Source organism: Stylophora pistillata, chromosome 6 (assembly GCF_964205215.1).
Source record: "Stylophora pistillata chromosome 6, jaStyPist1.2, whole genome shotgun sequence".
Taxonomy (NCBI): domain Eukaryota; kingdom Metazoa; phylum Cnidaria; class Anthozoa; order Scleractinia; family Pocilloporidae; genus Stylophora; species Stylophora pistillata.
In genome coordinates, this window is record NC_142524.1 from 8,228,479 (window position 1) to 8,244,514 (window position 16,036).

The 16,036-nt window shown below is 36.4% G+C and overlaps 1 protein-coding gene and 1 long non-coding RNA gene across 5 annotated transcripts; one reads left to right on the forward strand and one right to left on the reverse strand.

Moving 5' to 3' along the window:
- The first annotated feature begins 876 nt into the window (after nt 1-876).
- LOC148728065 (uncharacterized) lies at nt 877-14,221 on the forward strand. The gene is made up of 19 exons (XM_088762726.1): nt 877-1,360; nt 2,183-2,334; nt 2,938-3,357; nt 3,518-3,601; nt 4,082-4,117; nt 4,406-4,462; nt 5,051-5,169; nt 5,549-5,631; nt 6,498-6,580; nt 7,024-7,110; nt 7,658-7,745; nt 8,051-8,126; nt 8,531-8,677; nt 8,809-8,934; nt 9,351-9,386; nt 9,839-9,902; nt 10,379-10,425; nt 11,798-11,840; nt 12,287-14,221. Exons 1-19 carry the CDS (start codon nt 1,110-1,112, stop codon nt 12,529-12,531), a joined length of 2,244 nt encoding a protein of 747 aa, XP_088618852.1. The 5' UTR covers nt 877-1,109; the 3' UTR covers nt 12,532-14,221.
- On the reverse strand, nt 2,330-15,735 carry LOC148728066 (uncharacterized). 4 transcript variants are annotated; one of them, XR_016002315.1, is made up of 4 exons: nt 15,318-15,735; nt 11,889-12,001; nt 8,153-8,201; nt 4,548-5,928 (listed from the first exon to the last, which is right to left on the reverse strand). It is a non-coding gene; the product is annotated as an uncharacterized LOC148728066 (long non-coding RNA). The 4 variants fall into 4 exon arrangements; XR_016002316.1 differs by lacking the exons at nt 4,548-5,928; nt 8,153-8,201; nt 11,889-12,001 and adding exons at nt 2,330-2,636; nt 3,231-3,345 and having other exon boundaries at nt 15,318-15,717; XR_016002317.1 differs by lacking the exons at nt 4,548-5,928; nt 11,889-12,001 and adding an exon at nt 3,255-3,345 and having other exon boundaries at nt 15,318-15,720.
- Between the last annotated feature and the right edge of the window lie 301 nt (nt 15,736-16,036).

Below are 16,036 nucleotides of genomic sequence, written 5' to 3' on the forward strand. Positions count from 1 at the left end.
TACGATTATAAAGACAATTCTTTTTCAATTCATCGTTTTAGTATTGTGTCCCCAGTGCCTTTTTAACTTAAACAATTGTTTTCAAAATTAGGTTTTCTCTGGCAGGGGTACACACCCAAGATGCAGAATCCGCGCGGGCCAATTTGAAGGCTCCAATTAAGGCACGGCGTGGCATAGCACGTGATGACCTTCAGTCGTACCTTGATGATAGGATGTGGAGGCAATGGCGAGGTCTAGATAATGTGATTGGTAATTTTTTGCCTGTTTTAGCCTCGCAATATAGTAACTACGTAATTTAGGTTAATTTAGTTTTTGAGGCCAGGAACAACGCGATAAAGAGTACAGTGGAATTCCGATTTCTTAAACTTCTAATAAACATAAGAGCAAGTTAAATCAATCAAAGTCATCAAAGGCTGCGAAAAAATCGGACAAAGAATTCAGTGCAGTTCGTCTTGGGGTAAAGAAACCACTTTCGGTAAAGTTATCGGGAGGCTCGAGAATTTGAAGGATCGGGGAATATACAAATGCCTCAGAAACTACTTTCAGAAAATTATACTACCTAATAAATTATAATCACCAAACTCAAACTCCTTGAAATTTGTTGTGATAGCAGGCTAGCTCGTGAATCGCGAGTGTGTGATTAATTTTTTAATTTTCATTTTTTTTTGTAACGCCTGTCTCATTGACTCCCTTCCGACAATGAAGTTGATTGGTATCAGCTTTCTTAATCATTTTATTGAGCGATGGCTGGTTGATTTTTCCACCTCCCACCTTCTTCCTTTTCCAAACCACTGCCAGCGGTTTTTTCTTCTTTTGCGTAATCGAAAATTAAGGAATAAAGAGCTGTGCTTAAACCCCTAACTAACGCCACTTCTTGAGTGGTTCGGGAACGCTCAAAACCTTTACTTTACACAAAAGTAATGTGTGATAGCGGAAATAGTCTTTTGGTATATTACTCCACTGGGGCCCCCCCCAACAATGAAGTTGATTGGTTTCGGTTTTCTTATTCACGTGCCGAACTCGTGCTTTTAAGGCAGAACAAAAAAGGGCCTGTTCGTTTGGATTTCACCAATAAATCACTTGACTGAATTGACCAAGGATATTCGAACATGGGAGATTCAGGCGATTCCAGCTCTGGAAGCGATTGCGGGTCACCTCAGCCGATAGGAAAGTCAACGAGTAAAGTGTTCGTATGGCTGAAGGGAAAGGCGAAGTGTACACCGCGTGGAAATCCGTGGGTACTGCTGAATCGCGAGGGTAGAGTGAAAGACATTAAAATTGGAGGCAACTATTCGAGTGCAAAGATAAAAGAGCTGGTCAAGGAAAATTTTGCTGGACTTGCGGCTGTTGACTTGGATAGGTAGGTTAAGTACCAAAGCACTTTATCCCGCATGCAGGTTGTTTGCATTGAATACTGAATGTAAACTCAGAAGTGTGTGGTCACGTAAAACCCAGGTAGAGCAAAACAATTCAAATTTTAGCCACGCGACAAAGGATTCAAAATTTACCACTTATCCTTTAGCTATTTGCTTCGGATCATTCATTAAAACCAAAGTATGAGCAGTGAACTTGCTACGAATGTAAGGCCTGCAATGGAGTTAAATGTGCACGTAATATATAAAAACAGCACCTTTTATAACACGTGTAAGGTTGGGCCGAAATTTAGCCTGATCCACCCCATTTAGAGTCATTTCACGCAACGTCATCAAAATTAAAAAAGAAAGGAATCATCAGTCGTTACTCGAAGACTTACATTTAAACGGATTTTCAGTTTGATAAGAATACTTATCGCTCTAAACTACGCACAGATCTCAATCTTACCGAGACTGTTTCGATATTTAACTTTTTTTATCTCTTCTATTCTTGACTTTACCTGTGCAATGGTTACACAGTGAAAACAGGCAATTGGTAAAATTATTTAATTAAGGAAAGCAGGAATCTCAACTAGAATTTCCAGATTGACAGGAGGCTAATCATTGAGGCAGGGGGAGTGGGTAAAGGAGTAGAGGGGAATATGGACTGGAATATTACATGCCAAACAAGTCTAGAAACTTATTATTGATCATCTCTATTTAGATTTGCCCCATACTTTATTTACTATTTAGTGAATTCAAATGTTATTATTTTCATATAGCCACTGTAAACTGTACGTAGTGTCGATGTTGAACTTTCCTTTCCATAGAATTCGTCTATACAAGTCTACGAGCCGTGGGAGCAAAATGGAAAAAGTTTACAGAGGCATACCAGACGCCAAGGAAATATTTAGAATTTATGGCAAGGGGAGTTCCAATTCCAGGCGCATATACATGGTTTTGCAACACCCGAGAAATGGAGGTTAGTGTAAACTTTAATAATCAATCAAGGGTTTGTGTCATTGCAGTCAGCACCAAAAGATCGCATTGAGTGCATACACATCTGTGTCATGTGACCCATAAGTAAAGATAGTAAAAGCCAATTTTGGCAAAGCCACAAGATAACTGTGCTGCAAAGGCTGGTCTTTAGCAAATTTGCATGTTGACATGAATATAACTGTAGTGGAGTAAAATATATGGCTGCAGTACCCACAAATGCCTGTTAGAATTGCAATAACAGCGTTCTGGAAATAACAGCCTCCTTGAAGTGGAAATACATTTTCGCTGCAATTAAAAAGAAAATCACCAGTGGTCTTTGAAAGACAAAAGCAACAACATAACCCAATTAATCTGCTGAGAAATAAAAACTTTGATATTTAAATTCTGACTTTTCAATATTTACCCTTTTAATGTTCATTACCATTGATTGGCCGACTGGCAATAAGGATCTTTGCCTCTTAAAAATTTTCAATATTTGTTTGTCATAGATTTATCAATAAAAAACTAGTAATTCTTGCATCTTTCCACTATTTTAATGGTAATTCAAATGGCTGATTTAAAGTCTTTGTTTTATTTCTCATCTCAGGATCTAACCCTAACCCTGAGTCCATACCAACACCAGGAGTTACCAATCCCAACCATCCTTCCCTTCCCTCTGTTCAGCCCAATTCCAACCCACCCTCCACAAACCAATCCCATCCCTCCCATCACCCTGAGCAGCCCAATTCAGACCCACCATCCACCAACCAATTCCAGCCCTCCATTTTCCTAGCTCAGCCTAATTCTAACCCACCCTCCACAAACCAATCCCAAACCTCCCTTTCCTCTGCTCTGCTCAATTCCAACCCTTCCTCGCTTTCTCAACAATCAACCACTCACCCAAATCCCAGCTCATCTCAAACAAGTGTGACAAACTCAGTCATCCAGCCAAGGACTTCCAGTGATGAAGCAAGGGTGGCAAGTGGTGTTGTTAATCAAGTGGACTTGACATTGCCTACAAGTGAATGCAAGTGTTTGATTGATTTGCACACTAGTTATAAACTTAGTTAATGTTTTTTATTCAATCTTCCATTTGCATCTTGACTGGAAGCAGGTGACCCATCTGCCTGTATATGATTATGATGTGACACAATTCAAAACTGTGTTGTGTTTTTTTTTTTGAACAGATGGTGTTTCTGCTTTTGATGACATGGCTACCAGTGACCTCGACAGGAGCTATTTAGCTAGTAACCCAGTAAATGTTGACTCAGGTAATACCATGGTGAATGATTAAAGAGCATCAAAATGCTGGTTTTTTTATTTTTCCTCTATGACCCCTCCCCCCCCCCCCCCCCAAAAAAAAAAAAAAATCATGATCTTTGGCTATTGCAGACCAAAAACCCAATCCTGATTGGAATATCTAATAGTTATCTCCGGGGTGGGTAAGGATATTTTCTGAAAAAAGCATGCACATTACACTAGAAATCAAGTTTAAAACTGCAGATAGTTTACATAGATGATTTCAAATTGTATCATGTAATACCATTTATAAGGCAAATTTACAGAGCACTATTAAAAGCCAGTGTTTTAAGTCTTAACACTGAGAAAGTGCCCTAACAAAGTAAGCCAAGTCAGATTTACACATTAGGTATGATGTAAATCAACAATAATTATTTATGTGAGACTGATCAAGAAATTAAATCAAAAAGGAGGAAATTTTTACACCATATATTTTTCTACATTTATTATAGCATGTCATTTAACTGGCACAGAACAGTGGGAAACAGGTATGTTTCTATAAAATGGATTAAAAAACAGATACACTTAAAAAAGCCAAAGTGGGATTAGCTTGAACATAATTTTATTTACTCAGTAATTTAATTGAAAAATAAGAGAGATGAACAATTGGGTCTCCTGTTGATGAAGAATAGGATAATCTTCAGTATTATAGTAGAGTAGAGTACAGTGTGATATAGACAAATAGACTGACTGACTCGTGCAGTTTTGTAGCATGAAGTAATGCACAATAAGTAATGTTCTTGAAATTCATTCAATTTTGTGCCATTACATTTAAGCTGGGGTTGTAGAAGAAGATATGAGTTCCTTAGGAGTTCTGGATCTGAATACTCGAGGTATGTTGGAAATATTGTCAATAATTCAATAATATTTTCAATAATTTATGAGTTCCTTAGGAGTTCTGGATCTGAATAATCAAGGTATGTTGGAATTATTGTCAATAATTTAATGCAATTACATGCAGGGCTCTCCCTGGATGATGACATTAGATAAATTTCCACCAGATACAAAACAATATTCATGCCAAAAGTAGCATTTGAACCTAAAATAGAAAGCTTAACCTTGCTTATACCCTATGTAGTTGTCTGATTCATATTTCAAACTACAGCAAGAGTTGGGGAATGGAAACAAAACAAAAAAAAAACAACAACCCTTAGAAGATTTTGGCACAGGTCCTTAATGGTGACAGTTCAATTGAACACTGTTACTATTTGTAAATAATAATATTGCATAAAACAAATAACAAAAGTGCTAGAAATCTGGAATTGGAGTCTAAAATATACTTGTTATTTCAAGAAGGAAAATGGAAGAAGAGTTTGGAAAAAACCCAACCCTTAGAAGATTTTGACACAGATGTCCTTAAAGGATGACAGTTTGATTGAATACCACTACTATTTGTAGACCACAATATAATAATTTTGTAGTGCAATGGAGTGTGGACAGAGCATGGGATGTGCTTTACTGTGAACAAGTGCTGATGGAGGTGGCATCAGCCCATGAGGATATTCTCCTACCAATCTTTTTGAACTTAACATATGAGGAGGTTTGTGTTAAATAGCGATGTTATGTTTGCCCGGATGGCTTGCAATTTTCAAGGAAACTGTTGTAAATAAATACAGTTAGCATGCCTAGGTGTCAATGTGTTGAGTTAATGAGAAGTAAAATATATTAGCAGTCACATTTGAAATAAAAATAGCCTGTAAACTTTTGTGAAGCCACATTTGTCATATGTCAATTTCACTTGCTGAGGAACAGACCCATTTGGAAAAGTATACTACAGTTACTGTCTGTCAACTTTAATTTCTCTAGGTGACATATAGTCCTAATGCATGCATTGCAACAATGCACTGTGTTGCATCATAACACCAAAAGAAATAACATTAAATCTAACTCTACTTTAATTTATAAATTTGTGTATCTAGATGTGTCACCAGGCCAGGTCTGACCAGAGAAGCATGGTTACAGTGATCCTACAAGAAGGTGACAACATACCTGATGTGATAAGGTGACTATCAATAGTTAATAAAAGGTTATTTTTATCTCTAAAAGCAGGCTGCACTCTGCAGAAACAGCTTCCGATTACACTAAGTCACAGTGACAAAATAAATAGGTTAATATCATAGTTCATAATAGTTAATTTTTCTTATTGAGAGACATATGCATGAACCGTGCCTTTAAACTTTTCTGTGTATATAACTTAAAAACACATGGAGACATCAAAAGTGACCATGCTTATCTGGTGCAATGTGTACCCACATGACAATTTTTTTGTACATAGAAGGTTACTCCAACTGACTGGTTTCTGTGTTTTCAAACATAAATTACATTATAAGATGCAATGAATATATAAAGTTCATATATTTTTGAACTGCGGTATTAGATACGTGTGATGTGCGATCCTCGCAGTAGATAGCGCTACTGCGAGGATCGCACATCACACGTATCTAATACTGCAGTTCAAAAATATATGAACTTTATATATTCATTGCATCTCATTTATCACTTTCACGGGTTTATTACGAATCAACTTAACAGCCTGCTCCCAGTTGGCTTGTTAGCTCAATTGGTAGAGTGCTGCACTAGTATCGCAGAGGTCAGTGGTTCGAGTCCCGTACAGGCCTGATTTTTTTCAGGTCTGATTTTCGCTATTGCATAAATAGCGCTATCTACTGCGAGGATCGCACATCACACGTAAATTACATTATAATTTGAAATACAAACATCACGCTTAAACATCACTCACAAACATCACAAAGGGTATTCAAGATTTTTAATATCCACTGTATGATGCATGCATGCTATATTTCACATTAAGTAGTAAATAATTTTAATTAGTAATCAAATATGTTTATCTCTCTCTTAAATCATCAGGATTCTGAATATTCTACATGGAGTCAATCATGGAAACTTATACTTTTGGATAACTAAAGAAAAATCCAGATCTGGGAGAGAAGGTATTGAATTACTATCCGTGTTTTGGATGTTTACTAAGATACGAGACAAAAAGGTCAAAGTTAAAAAAGTTTCCTAAGTCTTAATGGCTAAACATCAAGATTGTAATGTAATTCTCACACTTTACTAATATTTAAAAATGGATACATCTGAAGTACTGATATTGTGTACTGTAAAGAGTGTGTGCATAGATATGTTTCTTCATTATTAAGGGATGTTGACATCTCCTGTTCCCTTCCAGGATGTACTTATAATAGGGTGTTTTACTTTCTGTAGTACTGAGCATATCAAAATATCCTGTTATCTTCTAGTCTATGTTGTGTTTCCTTATGCTATATTTAGTGCCCCATAACAACCTCTACGCACCAATAATAGATGCAATAATGCCCATAATTTTCAATGTTCTCAAACTCTTCTTACCATTTTATGTTATTTTTTATGACATTGAAAAGAAAATTTGGAAGTGCTGGGTCCGATTTACTCATAATGGCACCCACAACTTCTCAGCCTATCCTCATAGAGCGTTTTTGTGGTGAGCATTTTAAGAATGTAAATAGCCTCAAAATACAATTTGTTGAAAAGGTTGGTAAATGTTAATGAAAGGAATTTTATATTGATAATAGTAATAAGCTTTTCTTGGCAAATAACGTTCAGTTTGGAATGTTTGAAAAGGATCCCATGCCTGCAAGTCAGTCTGTACTCATTCAATTTTAATGTCATCACTATGTGTAGGCACAAGTCAAAACAGACAATAAACATAAGGAAGATTGAGGAAAAACTCCCATTGCTTTAAAAGCGCTTCCCTTACCTTAAGTCTTATATTAATTTAAAGATAATGTACTCTTTAATTTTAAGGTTGATTTGCAGTCATGTACAATATCCCAAGCCATCATCAGGCACCAGTATACTACCTACATACCAGTTTGACCTTGCATAAATGTTGCCACTTTTTGGTAAATTGTTTTAATATGTCTTTTTGGCCCCTTTTTAAAAATTGAACATCATAGGTTAATATTGGTCTGATTTGACTTAAAGATGGCTGGAAACAAAATTGTTGTATTTTGGATTCTTATAACAAGGAGACAACCTAAAATTGGCAACAAAGGAAGATGTGGTGGATGCAGTAAAAAGGGCAGCAGATGCTGTGGATGCATTCACAAGGGAATGGTAAGAGATCTTTAATATTCGATAAGATAAAGGTAGAAATAATTATTTCCAGCTTGTTACCCATTGACAACCTTATGATCTTACAGAAAATTTTCATAAACTCATATAGCTCAAGTCTGATGTGTTATTCATACATCAGATACTAAGCTGTTTCAAACAATGTCTTGTTCGCAATTAACAAACATTAAAAAACCCTAGGTGTATGCAAATTATGTGGTTAATATGTTTTGATTATCCAGACAGATGCAGCAAATCAAAGTGAACACTGGTGAGATTCACCATAAGTTATTCATTGTTTCCAATAGGGAGAGGTTAGAGCAGGATCGTTCACCTAAGAAGGAGCAGGAGAGTGCATTGCAAAAGGCAATAGAGGATGACAAGGTAAATAGCTTTTCCCAAATACTTACATAGCACAAATAATGCCAATATCAATTATGTCAATCATCGCATGATTACCTGTTGGAAATAAACAAAAATAAAGAACACATTAGGAGAAAGTCAGGCAATGAAATGAGGATTATTTTTAGAAGGCTTCCTTTAAGACTTCAGGAGCCAAAACAAGCACCAGCCATCAAAGTATGGCCCAATTAAGTTTCAGAGACATATCCCCAAACAGGAAAGGAAATGAGTGAAATGAAGTGATTCAACATAAATAATACTTGTTACCAAAAAAACTGCTATAATTACCACTTTCTCTTTTAAGACTTAGCAGCAGAAATTTCAAGATCTTTTTTCTACATTATCAATGAAATATTACTGAGGTTGTCATGTATTTATTCTGTAAGATTAAAGAATCAAGCAAGATAAGGAAAGCCCGACAAGCCAGAGTTACAGATGTCAGTCGGGAAGAAAAAAAAGAGAAAGTGAAAATCATCCTCCGCCACTCAAACGGCAAGGAAGAGCGCCAGTTCATCAAAGGTGCCTTCTTCCAGGTACATATAAACAATGATACAAATTATTAAACTGTAAATAGCACTTTGGTAAAATTATGTAGACATACAGTGATTGGCAGATAGCTTTTTATAAAAAGAAATCTAACCTTTTTCCTGTTTAAATGATATAGGAAGTATATGACTGGGCAGGCTCCAACAATGCTCTCCCATTACACTTCTCTATCCAAAGAGGTAGGGAAGTGGTAAAACATGGAGACCTCTTGGAGAGACCAGAGGTGCTTCATATTCATGAGAGAGTAAGTAAATAATAATATTGCATAAAACAAATAACAACTACAGTACTAGAAATCTGGAGTTGGAGTCTAAAATATACTTGTGTTATTTCAAGAAGGCAAATGGAATGCCTTTGGTGAATTCAAATTTGTTCAAAATACCCTTTTAATCCTGATTTTTAGAGGTGGTGGAAAAAATATGGCAAATGATATGCTATCTCCTGGTATTTCTTAGCACACAAAATTAATCATTATGAGATACATAATACAAGTATGAATTTTGAGGGGATTTTTGCTTGCATATTCACCAATGTGCCTGCATGAGGTTTGAAAGTCACAGTTGTAAAGTGTTCAAACAGCTACCCTGGTAAATACTGTGGAATTTATGTATTAAACCTTATCTTTGATTCTGTTAACTTGTTTTTTTTTTTTTAATCCAGGATGAGGCAGAGATTAAATCCCTTCTGGGATCAGAGGTTAGAAAAAAGTGAATACACATAGTAACAACTTATCTTTGAATGTATGATACAACACCACATATTAAGTAAAGTGTATGCTCGGACTGGTCAATTTGCTGCAAATTATCTGCCTATGAGTGTGTGACATGAAGCAAAATGGCACAAGTGATCAAAACAGAAAAAAAGAATGTGTATAATTGAAGAAGTAAACTGGAAAGCTCTTATCACCATAGCCAGTCTTTAGTATAAACCGTTTCTTTCTCCACACAGCCTAATTTTTCAGTTTGATTATTATTAAAAGACAAAATCATCTTTTTTGACTATTCATTTTGTATACCCAGGTTGAAAGTTTGGGTTATGACCTGAGCTTTATTCATAGAGTTAAGCATAAATTTTGAAATTGTTAATGGTAAGGAAATAAGAAATGTTAATTCTGGGTCACATGATGGCTTTCCTCATTTTGCCTGCAGGTGACATTCCAAGGAAATATTCCCGATTTGCAGTTGGAGGGTGACCCTTCATCCACAATACTAGGTGAGGAATACAAATATTATGTATTAAACTAGTAATTACCAAAAAATGAAAAAAACAATGTAAAGAATAAAAATGAAGTACCTTCAAATGATACTGAACATGCATGAAAAGCAGACCCAGTCTTAGCAAAGGTAATGCAACCCAACAAGAAAATTACAGGTAATCTGCCTTGCTCAGTGATAATAAGCAGAAAATAAGGACAAACATTAGGACTACATGATGTTCCTAAAAACAGAGATAACATCTTTCTTTAAAAAATTTCAGAAGAAATTGCCTTAATGCCAAAAATCAACACTGGTCATATGTTAAGTTATGTGTTGAGGGCTTATTAATTTCATATTTGTTACCTGATAAACAATGAGAGTCGCCATACAATTCTGTAATTTACTGGATAAATCATCATCACCTGTATTGCTTGAGCAATTATAGTAAAATATAGGTATATTAAATTGTGTATTTTTACATACTGAGACTAGTTCTCCTCCTGACAGATGAAGATTCGAACACAAGCAAAACAAATGAGGTAAGGGAAGTAGTGCACATTAAAATGTCACGTAAAATTATTGGTAGTATGCTACATTATGAAAACCCTACCATAACATATTGCATTGTATGTTCCATAGATCATTGACCAAAAAAAGTTGACTTAAACTTAAAAAACTCGCATGTCCCTTGGGACGAGGTTCTTTGTGGGCCGTGACACTTAGGCAGACTGACGGGTCCCTTGGGACAAGGTTCTTCGTGAGCCGCGACACTAGGGGCAGACTGAAAGGTCCCTTGGGACGAGGTTCTTCGTGAGCCGCGACACTTGGGGCAGACTGACAGGTCCCTTGGGACGAGGTTCTTCGTGAGCCGCGACACTTGGGGCAGACTGAAAGGTCCCTTGGGACGAGGTTCTTCGTGAGCCGCGACACTTGGGGCAGACTGACGGGTCCCTTGGGACGAGGTTCTTCGTGAGCCGCGACACTTGGGGCAGACTGAAAGGTCCCTTGGGACGAGGTTCTTCGTGAGCCGCGACACTTGGGGCAGACTGACGGGTCCCTTGGGACGAGGTTCTTCGTGAGCCGCGACACTTGGGGCAGACTGAAAGGTCCCTTGGGACGAGGTTCTTCGTGAGCCGCGACACTTGGGGCAGACTGACTGGTCCCTTGGGACGAGGTTCTCCGTGAGCCGCGACACTTGGGGCAGACTGAAAGTTCCCTTGGGACGAGGTTCTTCGTGAGCCGCGACACTTGGGGCAGACTTAAAGGTCCCTTGGGACGAGGTTCTTCGTGAGCCGCAACACTTGGGGCAGACTGACGGGTCCCTTGGGACAAGGTTCTTTGCGAGAAGCATTATTTTGTGCAGACTTACTTAATGATCTTCATGTGATCTAGTTCTCATTTTAACCAAAATAATTTAAGATATGTCAATATACATACAACTGAACAAAATGAACTGTCATGGCTTCCTCCTGCATAACACTAACATCAACACCTGACCAAATAATATTAACAACAGCAAGGTGGAACAACTGACAGTATCTATTATCACTATAGTTTTAAATAAGGGTCATGCTATAATCTAAACAACTTATCAACCTAAATAACTAAGTAAATAGAGATCATGTTAGTAACATCATTTTCCAAGTGTGTTTAGTAAAGGTATTGAATGCCCTATTTTAACTTGCCATTGAAATATGAGGTCATGTAATTAGATTAGTTCATGTACATTTCATTAGTGACTATTTAATTTTATAATACTATATCTACGTTATAATAGTCATGGTTATAAAGGAAAGTAAGAGATTGAGGCAGTGGCATCTTGGTTTTTGCCATTGTCCCTTGTTGTTAAAAGTAAGTTACACGTGACTCTTGTGGATGGCATACTTCCCTTTACTTTTTATCTTGTTTCAGGAACCACTACCAGGTACATCTGGAATTATTTTTGCACAAGCAGGTGAGAAGCATATTATCTAATAAGTAAAATAACCAGTATTTTACCAACCAGTAAGGATACTGATTTTAATGTTGGTAAAAGTGGCCATCTCTGATGATAGTTGATCCACTGGCATCCTACTGCATTTTAGAGGATAACATGGCATAAGGATGTCATTAGAGCTACAAAAGAATTTAATCAGAAGGTTGAACAAAATGATTAGACTCTATTAGAAGATATTGAAAGAACATGGAAATGTATATTCTTGACCTGGAGACCATGGATTATGGAAATTTCCTACTGACCCTTTTAACTAAGGCCCCTACTTAACCTGGCAATCTATAAAGCATTTCCCTCCAAACTGGGACAATATAATTATCAGAGAAATATATGATTGTGAGTCAACAGCAAGAAAAAGAAAATTACTGGTCAGCCTACAATGTCTAAAATTATAACTTTTTCCCCAGAAGAAGGACAAGAAATAGAGGAAAGTTGTGTAGACATCAACAAGGAGGAGAAGAAAGTAGAAGAGAAAAAGGAGCAAAAGAAAGAAGACGAAGTGAGGGAGCACACAGAAGAAGAGAAAAAGAGGGAACATAAAGATGAAGAGGGGAACGAACATGTTAAACATGAAAGGAAAAGGAAAAAGAAGGACAGGAGAACAACCTCAAAAAGAAAAAAGCCAATGGTGGAAAATCACCCAGAATGTTAAAAGTTTAAAAAGACTTTAAAAGGACCCTTGTCAGCCACACCTTTGTTTCTGTTTACCTGTGGATGTTTTCATATTTTATTTCATGTAGAGCAGATCCAAATATAAAAATGCACAATCAAACTGCTTAGGGTAATTTAAAAGACTTCCAGAAACACAACTTGGGACAATGCAATAAAATTTCACTTTCCCATATATTTCACATATTTTCATGGTCATCAAAAATGGTAGAGGCTGGCTAGAGTCCTTCAAAATTTGTTCAATAGAGGCTGCTATAAAGCAACAAGTTAAAAATGTTCTTTGTTTTGATGATAAACAACAAGTGTAGAGCCCAAAACTTCAGTGCCTAATGTAAATATGGTTGGTGTTATAAGGAACTAAAAGTGTTCAGTTTAGAATTTAGTCAAAGTGGGTCATATGTATTGCATGACATTTTATATTGGGTCATTTGAAAAACAAATGGTCTGGGTCAAACTATGATCTTCAAACTTCCAAGAACTGACATCATTCAAACCATCACCAGTATGTCAGAGTCTTTATGCTTTTCAAGGTTTTAGTTGTTTATTGTGGTAAACAATTCATCATAAAGTGGAATCCTTATTTTAAAAAATTACAGACCAATCTTGAATATACGATGTCAAAAAAACAGCAAAATATATTTTTCATTTCATGCTTTCTGACCCCAAGTAACTGATTGAACTTCAAATCATGTTTCCGGGTTCAACTGCCATTCTCTTTTGCTTGAAAAACACTAAGCTTTTGTCCTTGTTTCATAACAAAACATAAACACAAGAACAAAGACAACAAATGAAGCATCAAACGATCAGTAAATCAACATATGCAAAATGTCTAAGTAGGCTCATACTAAAATTGTACTCATACCCACGTAATCTGAAATGCTAGTCATCTTAATATTGTGCCCTCATCTAAGGATAGTAAGCACATTTTTTTTTTTTTTTTGGTTTTCTTTAATTATTGCCAGCTGCTTTGGAAGTACTTAATATATACCTGTATGAGGTAACTTGCTTTTTGTTTGTTTCTTTGTTTTATAGTCTGTTTTTACATCAGTAAGAGTCCACAACCATTTCATTTAGTGTCAGAATAGAATATTCCAAATAAATGAAACAAAAACATGAACTAGATCGAATACTGGAACTAGTTATGATTTGAATTTAATAGTTGATGTTGCACATGCAATATAGAAGACTTCTAAAAGAGTGCAAAAATTTAGGCTTCTATGAAACTATAAACCTTAACCACAACCATGTTTACTTTACTGAAAGGTGTGAAATTGGCTTCCTTGGGTGAGAGCACAGTGATTTAATATCTAGAGTAGGGACCCCTTGGCTTAATTCTTGCCTTGCACTGAAGAGTAGGCAAAGTTAAAATTACATTATACAGTACATACATATATATGTATATATAAAAAATTGTGGCAAGAAGTTAAAACTCCTTCATATTTTGAAGATGATCCATAAGCATGCAAACCAAAAAAATGTCCCTAGTTAGTCACACCTTTATTTTAATTTACCCGTGGATATTTTGATATTTTATTTCATGTAGAGCAGGTTCAACTTAAACAACAAACATGGCAGATTTGATGTTAAGTTTATTATTTACTATGGTAAAATCAACTTGTATTTATTAAATTAATAGGTATTAAAATATTCAATTCAGTTACTAATATCAAAAATGTCTTGCTTTTTTTTTTAGTCATGATCGCAGATAAGGATTAAGGTTTTTTTTTCAGTCAATAAAGTGCGCTAGGTCAGGCTATATGAAAATTAAGGTCAGCTCAACAAGCACTTGATTATTTTGTTAAAAGTGAACTGTTGCAGTTGTGTCATAGCTTTTACAGTTGATTAGTTTGGTGGATCTATTACAAAGTTAATATTTAACATTTTAGGAATCTTATTTGTTCTGAACTATCAAATTAATTCATAAGAATTAATTTCTTTTAACTTAATTGTCAAGTCCATGTTAATCTTACTAGTCAACATTTAATTTGGTTATATCAACTAAGTTGAAATTATAAATTAGCCACTGTACTGTAGAGAGTCAAAAAGCTGAAGTTTCAAGTATTGGCCCTTAACTCTGACAAAGGGTTAATGCTCAAAACGTCAGCTTTTTGAATCTTCAGGGTGGCCAGTTTACAATTTCATCTTAATTAATCTACCCCCACTGACACAGCACCACAGTTTCTTTAAAAACCTCCAACGTTCATTCATTTGTGAACATTTAGTCAATTTTGATTTAAAATAGATTCCTCTGCTATAAAAAATATCACAGTATGATTGTGTTTCACAAAATTATCTGAATAGAATGAGTGAAACACAAAATTGGATAACAAATTTAGCTTCAAAAAAATTATAGTATCCCACCACACTTTCACATGTTCCATGAAATGCTGCTGAGCTATTATGGTCTTGGAAAATGGACATAAGTATAGTTAACATTATTCTTCTTACCATTTGTTTGCAAGATGAGAAAATTTTGCTTTTGTTTTTTTCCATTCCCACTAATATGAATGTCAGCTGGTAGCTATGCATACGCGTGACTGTCTTGAATTCTGGTGCCGGAATGTTAGTTTTACTCATCCTCTACTCAGTCTTTTTTGTCCAAACCATTTTAACATTTCCTAAGAGTTATGTTCCTTTTTAGGCTAAAAATGACCAATTAAAATAGGAACGCGAAAATCTATCGAGCTTACGTAACCGAAAACTATGAAGCAGCAAGTAGGAACAAACACCCTCCGGTAAAACAATGTACCAGAAGAAACCAATGCTTACCTTAGGACCATTTCCTCCATCTCTTTAGCAGCGTAAAAATATTCTTTCTCCCTCTCGCGTTCTTTTTAAAATTTCAAAAAAGTCCTGAGTTCGCGACGACAAGTTTGCTAGAACATGACCACTCTCGCTCACCCCAGGCTCCCTCCCGTATTGAGCCTCGATTAGAAAATCGAGGCTCGATTGGAAAATCGAGGCACGATTGGAAAATCGAGGCTCGATTGGAAAATCGAGGCTCGATTGGAAAATCGAGGCTCGATTGGAAAATCGAGGCACGATTGCAAAATCGAGGCACGATTGCAAAATCGAGGCTCGATTGGATAATCGAGGCTCGTATGTCGAAGCTTGGCAAAACGAGGAATCGTGGTCGTTTTTGATCAGGTGCTTTTGGGCTCGTTTCCCGGAAACCGTGAATGATCCCTAACTTGAGTTAACAAGTGGGAAAGTTTGCGGATCATTCACGGTTTCCGGGAAACGAGCCCAAAAGCAGGATCAATGCTGCCATCTGGGCACGGCACACGAAATCGAGTATAACGAGGACGTTAAAAAGAACGAGCGCGTTCTACACGAAATCGAGTATAACGAGCACGTCAAAAAGGACGAGCGCGTTCTACGCGAGATCGAGTATAACGAGCGCGTTGAAAAGAACGACCACGTTAACCTAAAATCCAGTACAACGAGGACGTTAAAAAGAACGTCCTCGTCTATACGATTTCATCGTA